The following is a 6,000-nucleotide window of genomic DNA, read 5'->3' on the forward strand; positions in this document are numbered from 1 at the left end:
TGTCATTTTTAGGAGGTCTTTCCCATTCCTGCCTTTAGTCAATTTTCAAAAGAGTTTATTTCAGCTTGCCTATCTATGAGTGGTTTCCTTATTTACCCTAGTTTGCTTTTTTCCCCCCACTTTCCCCCCCAATACACAGATAATGTTGGAGGAGGGTAATGTTTCATTTGTTGGTTTTACACTTGGGAGCAAATTTAGTCAGAATATGAAAGTGCTGTTCAGAAAGGAAACCACCAATTGAGGCCTCCATATTCCAGAAATCTCATGTATACACCAAGTGGGAGAATACTTTTTTAAATTCTGTGAGTTTATTTTATGAAGCTGCATCAATAACCACAATGCTGATTATCTGTAATTCCACATATTTATATTGAGGTTCCCTTTAAAAAAGGCTAAGAACAATTTGCTAAAATGTTACCCATGTGCATCATCTCCTCCACATTGTTTTTGTGTCAAATTGTATAGGTGAGGCTTGGTGAATGCCCAGTGTTTGAGGGGAAGGGGAGTCTGCCATCATCAATAAGACAATATTTAAATGTAAATATGTATACGATTAAGGCACTGATACTTGGAATAATCCTATCACCTCAAGGTTAATATTTAGCTTTTCCCAAAGCAAGCAGGCCACTGCCCTGAACTATACAGTTGCTTGGCCATCTTTTCAACATGGGTGCATGCTTATTCCCTTTCAGAGAGTCCAGGGACACTTTACATTCAAGAGAGGGTGCGAGTGAAATGCCAGTCTAAAAAGGAACTTGAAAAACGGATTTGGGTGGGATCCAACATCTTCCAGAAACCAGATGCCAATGAAATAAACGGCGCTGCTAAAAAAAAATTAAGTCTACTAATAACGACAGTGATAATAGCTCACCAATCAATTACAACTCCGGAGGAAAGCTGGGCAATTTGGGAAAAGGAGAATCCATAAATGAAAACCACGAGAAAAAGTTAGCAAGTGATTAGAAACTGAGCGCAATATCATTTAAACACAAATTGGGGTGTGAAGAATTCACTTCTTCCCCAAGCCGTCGAGTTCTTTAGCTCCCGCAATACTAAAACGGAATTAGTGCCCTGGCAGAATAAGGTTTTAGAAAGTGCTATTCGAAAGCGAGATGGCAACGGTTTGATTTTCTGGCCCGCTGTCACCCAGAAGGAAAGGTCAAGCCGAGAGTGGGCATCCCTTCTGGCAAAGGCAGCAGCAAACGACGGGGCAGCGAGGTGACAGAGGAGTGCTCTGAGGAAGCCACGCGTCGTCGCTTTCCTTGGGCCCCTGCTAGGACAAGTACCCGAGCACCTCTAGACCAAAGAGGCCACATTGGGAAAAGGTCCCGCTGTTTGTGGTTCGCACCATCCCACTGCCACCTCTCTCCACCACCCACCTCTAAGCCTGGTCCTTAGCCTTTCCGTGAGTTTGGAGCGACTCGGGTGCCCAGAGGGACGCCCTTCCCAAAGCCCGTTCTTGGGGGTTCCCTCCCGCACTCGCGGTCTCCTGGAAGTTCTCGCCAAGCCAGGCTCCGGGACATCGGTCCCCTCCCTGGATGCTCAGAACTCTCTGAAGACAGCCCTTGGCAGGGAGGGGGTCGACGGGCGTCCTCTACTCACCGGCAAGTGGCCTAGATCCGTGACTTCCTTGTCCCTCCAACCGCCAGGTCCCGCCATGGCTTCGAAGGGGAACCAGAGCCGGCGACTAGGTCAGGCACCCTCACGGGAGTCCGAGGTGGAAGTGTACAGAAGTCCAACGAGGAGAGGGGAAGGGAGAGGGCCGGGAAAAGGAACGGGGAATCAGGGTTGGCGGCGTGGGAGAAAGAGGAGGGGAAAGTGGAGGGAACAGAGCGAGGAGTGGAGGGAAGCTAGAGTTTGAGAGGCGGGAAAGCGAGTCTGGCTAAGGCGAGAGAAGAGTCCGAGCGTCCGTCCCGGAGACCACGGAGCGGGAAGGGTGCTCCGCGGGCGAGAGCGCAGCGTCTGCCCGGGGCAGGGTGCTCCTCTTTCAGGGTGGGGAGGGGGGCGGTGCAAAGGGAGGGGGGCCGGGGAGCAGCTCGAAGGGGATTGGTGCAGCGTCACGTCGCCAGGTGGGCAACCGAGCGCCGGGGAGGCGGGCGAGGGGGCCAGTGACCGAGGGAGGTGCAGAAGGACTAACGGTTTGCTAGCCGGCCCCGGCGCCCGTCCCCTGCCCTGCAGCCCCCTCCCACTCTCTCCTAGGTCCGCCGCTGCGCCCGCCGCCCCCGCCGGCGGGTGTTCCACAGGAAACTTTTTCGAGGCAGCTGCCAGCCCCGGAAAACTGGTCCCGCTCCGCGCCGCTCCCAGTCTGGGCCCCACAGCCCTACCACAGTCCAAACAGCCCGCGCCCTCAACTCTCCACGAAACACTTGTGACTTTTCTAGTTGTCTGCCTTCTCTTTCTGCTCTGATTCTATTGCTCCATTTGTTGCAAAGACCCATCAAGCGATAAGGAAATAACTTACCACTGGGTTAAGGACCGACCTAGGCGAGTCCCCGGTGCGGGCGGGGCCGGTAGAGAACATCAAGTGCGCCGCAGGGCTACCGCAGCTTGGCCTTCGAGGCCAGTAGCCGAAGGCAGCGCAGCGTGGACTGGACCGCTGCGAAGTCCCCTCGAGGAGGATTACATCTCTTTTAGCCCTGGGCTAGTTGGTACCAGGCCCGGGCTGCTCAGTCGGAACCGCACCTGTTCACAGGTGCTGGGAGTTAAAAGAGTCTGAGTCTCTGAAGCTTTGGTTAACCCGGGTCTTAAGTTTGCAGTTCGCCGCGTTCGCAAAGCTCAGAGAAAGTTCCTGCGTCCTTCCCTGTCTCTAGCTCTCTGACCGGGTTTCATTCATTCGCTCCTTCTTTGCAAAACATTTCCGGGCGCTCAGGCTGTTCGCCTCCGTTTCCCCAGAAAGCGCAGGAGGTCCAATACACGGTTTAAGAGAATCTGACAAAGGCGCTTTAACTTGGAGAAGTAAGACACCTCTTGAAGAGTTTATGGGAAAAGGGAGTCGGTGTCTAAAACTAACTGCATTCTAAGCTCTTGCACTGCGAAGAACACTTTAGAAAACGTCCCGAAGCTGCTTACTTCCCCTGGAGCTCATCGACCACGTTGAGCACCCTCGCTCCGAACGTGATGTAGGGGGTTTGTTTCCGGTTTGTTTCTTTTTTAAGCAAAAAAAAAAAAAAAAAAAGAAGAAAGAAAAAGAAAGAAAGAAAGAAAAAATTCTACCTCCTCTAGAAGGATTTAAGGAATGATTTTTCCCATAGACCTGGAGCTCACTATTTCTGACTCACGCCTTTCACTTTTGTTATTATTTTCTTTATATGTTGGTGGATTTTGTTTATTTCGTGTCTGTTTCAATTTCCAAGTTTGACCCCTTTACATTCCTTAACCTTCGAGCCTCAGTGAGTTCTGTAATCGCCAGTCTATCTGAGGAACCCGGTCTCGCTAAATAAAGAAAATTCTCTGTGAACGGGTATGGGGAAAACCAACTACTGCCTTCCCCCCAAAAGAGATTCGGTTGTTCTGGATCGAATTTTCGTGTTAATTCAAATATGATGTAAACCAAGCAAATTATATTTTCCAAGAATTCAAATCTTGACAACTCCACCGCACAAACTCTTGCTCTTTTTAAGTTTTAGAATTCCTGTATGATCGGTAAAACTCTTCTAGATCTCTCTGAATATTAATCTGAATATAACCTTTCATAACTAGAGCTGGGCAAGTGAGCTAGTTAATAGAAAGTTACACTTTTTAATACATACCTAGTTTTTAGAAATCAAGACACAGAGTCAAGAAATACAACATTTAAAGGATATCTAAAGAGAATCTTTGCTAAAGGGAAGAAGTGTTGAGACTTTTAAAAATTTTTTTAACAACCTGGTTTGCTGACGGTAGGGTGTGGGGAAATGCCCTGTAGCCCCTGATGGCAGAGACTGTTTTAGCCTGTCTATGGGGACAAGTCCAGACCAGGCAAAAGAATCCAGCCTAGATCATTGGGCTCTCTAGTTGCAGGGCTCCGTGGGAGGCTAGCGGCTTCATGACTCCATAGGGATTAGCCACATCTCCTGGTGGGACCCCTGTGGTGGGGGGAGGGGAAGCTAGGTGTTTGACCAGAATTGACAGAGAATCTACACATTTTTTAAAGTTATTATTATTTTCAAGGAAAAAGGAATCATGGTAGACCTTGGAAACTTTGCCTTGTAAGCTGGCATTATGGGGATTTTTGTGGCCAGCTTGGGGAAGGTCAGCCTGGCTAGCTGACCAGAAGGCAAATAGATGGCCCCTGAGCATGAGGCTGAGACAAACCCTGAAATAGGGCACTTGTTTTCCACCTTCAGGGTTTCTTTTCCCCTCACCCACAACCATCACTTCCCCTTCCCCCTTCCAAAGTGTTTTTTTTTTTTCCTCTCTTTCTTTCCTGACCTCAAACAGCATAAAAATAACCTCAGTCAATCCAGAGTCTAGAAACTTGTCAGATTGTCTTCTACCCAGAAATAATTTCTCTGCCAATACATTATTTCCTGTATATATTCCATCCTTTTCTCCTCCAATCCATTCTGTTTTCTTAAAACCCTGTGCATTTTGTAACTTTTGGTTGTTGTTTTTTAATAGCTAAAATTTATTGAGTATATGTTATATACTGGAATAAATGTTTTGGAATAAGTATTCTGGAATGTTCTGGAATAAGTGTTCTGGAATAAGTGTTTTGTGTATGTTATCTCATTTAATTTTGTCAAAAATTCTTCCAGCTTTTAAATGATCTCTGTCTCATAGGCAAGGAAGTTGAGGCACAGAGAGATGGAGTAACTTCCTAAAGCCTCACAGCTAGTAATTGGAGGAACCTGGTTTCCAATTCAGGCCGTCTGACTCCAGAACCCACTTGTCAATGACTGTTGAAGGGTCAGTGCATATTTTGAGACTGTGTGAAGAGGAGCCAAATTCAAAAAAGCTTCAGGGTAAGTGAGATCAGATGACATTAGTTAGGCCCCTGAGCTATCCAGTTCCCCTTTTCCCCTTTTCAGCCTTCAAGCCCTCCTAACAGAAATAACAAGGGCTTTATAAAAAGAAATGGAGCCCAGCTATAGCCCAAGTGACCTGCCTGAGCAGAGATTACCAAGTTGATCACCTCATAGGGAAAAACCATGGATTTCAAGCTTAAGAAACTTCCAGAGGGAAAAAAATCCAGCAATTTTCAATGCTTGCAAAATATTAAAATCCATTCTTATTCCTTCCAGAGAGATTTTTTGGCCAAGAACAAACCTTATTCAGTGGAGACTTGTAGGAGGCTGTGTTTGTGAGCAATCATACTTAGCTGACCTGAGATGCTAAATGGCAAGGTTACAGCCAGTTAGCTCAGTAAGAGTACTGCAGACATGGTGCCAAACGTATGGGTTTGATCCTCCAGAGGGCCAGTGTGCATCTCTCTACTCTTTAGCCCTTAATAGCACCTCACCTCTGGTCAGCCAGCGATGCCTTTTTAGAAAAAAAAAAAAAAAAAAGAAAACTCCAATATCATTGCTTTCATCTTTGTATACAAAGAATTGCATATTCATTTTTTTCATGTAAATTGTTAACTACCATTAGCTGGAGAAATTACACTGACGAGCATGTGTGTGTTATGAAAACTACAGATCCAAAAGAGTCTAGGCTGCTTTTCCTTCTTTTTTTCATTTATACATTTATAATTGGCAATATATATCTTAATAGACAGTTTAAAAATGAAATTTATTAAGCATTTATGCACACAAAACAGTCTGCCATTTATAATTTTTCTTCTACTTTGACACCTTGGGTATGGAAACATATATCTTATAAACTTCTGTTAGGACAAGTTTGCTGCCTACAAATAAGGTTACATAGCAGTCTTCTTGAAAAGATACTTTGTACATTTGTGATTGTAAATACTCAAGGTCCAATATTTCCCAGGATACTTGTGAGCCAGCTGGGGCAGACTACCTTTTAAGACTCTAAGGGATTCCTTTCTGAAGGAGAAACCTCCTTTAGGAACCATGG

General features: G+C 46.1%; 1 protein-coding gene across 2 annotated transcripts in view; it reads right to left on the minus strand.

The window, feature by feature from the left end:
- The window catches only part of NRK (Nik related kinase), a 122,841-nt gene extending 120,878 nt beyond the window's left edge, over nucleotides 1-1,963 (minus strand). For both annotated transcript variants that reach the window (XM_020873202.2, XM_070461766.1), the window contains exon 1: nucleotides 1,603-1,963. In XM_020873202.2, coding sequence (XP_020728861.2) covers nucleotides 1,603-1,659 — 57 coding nt within the window. In that variant the 5' untranslated portion in view covers nucleotides 1,660-1,963. The remainder of the gene's footprint in view (nucleotides 1-1,602) is intronic.
- Nucleotides 1,964-6,000: the final 4,037 nt, after the last annotated feature.

This window comes from Odocoileus virginianus, chromosome X, assembly GCF_023699985.2.
Source record: "Odocoileus virginianus isolate 20LAN1187 ecotype Illinois chromosome X, Ovbor_1.2, whole genome shotgun sequence".
Lineage (NCBI taxonomy): Eukaryota > Metazoa > Chordata > Mammalia > Artiodactyla > Cervidae > Odocoileus > Odocoileus virginianus.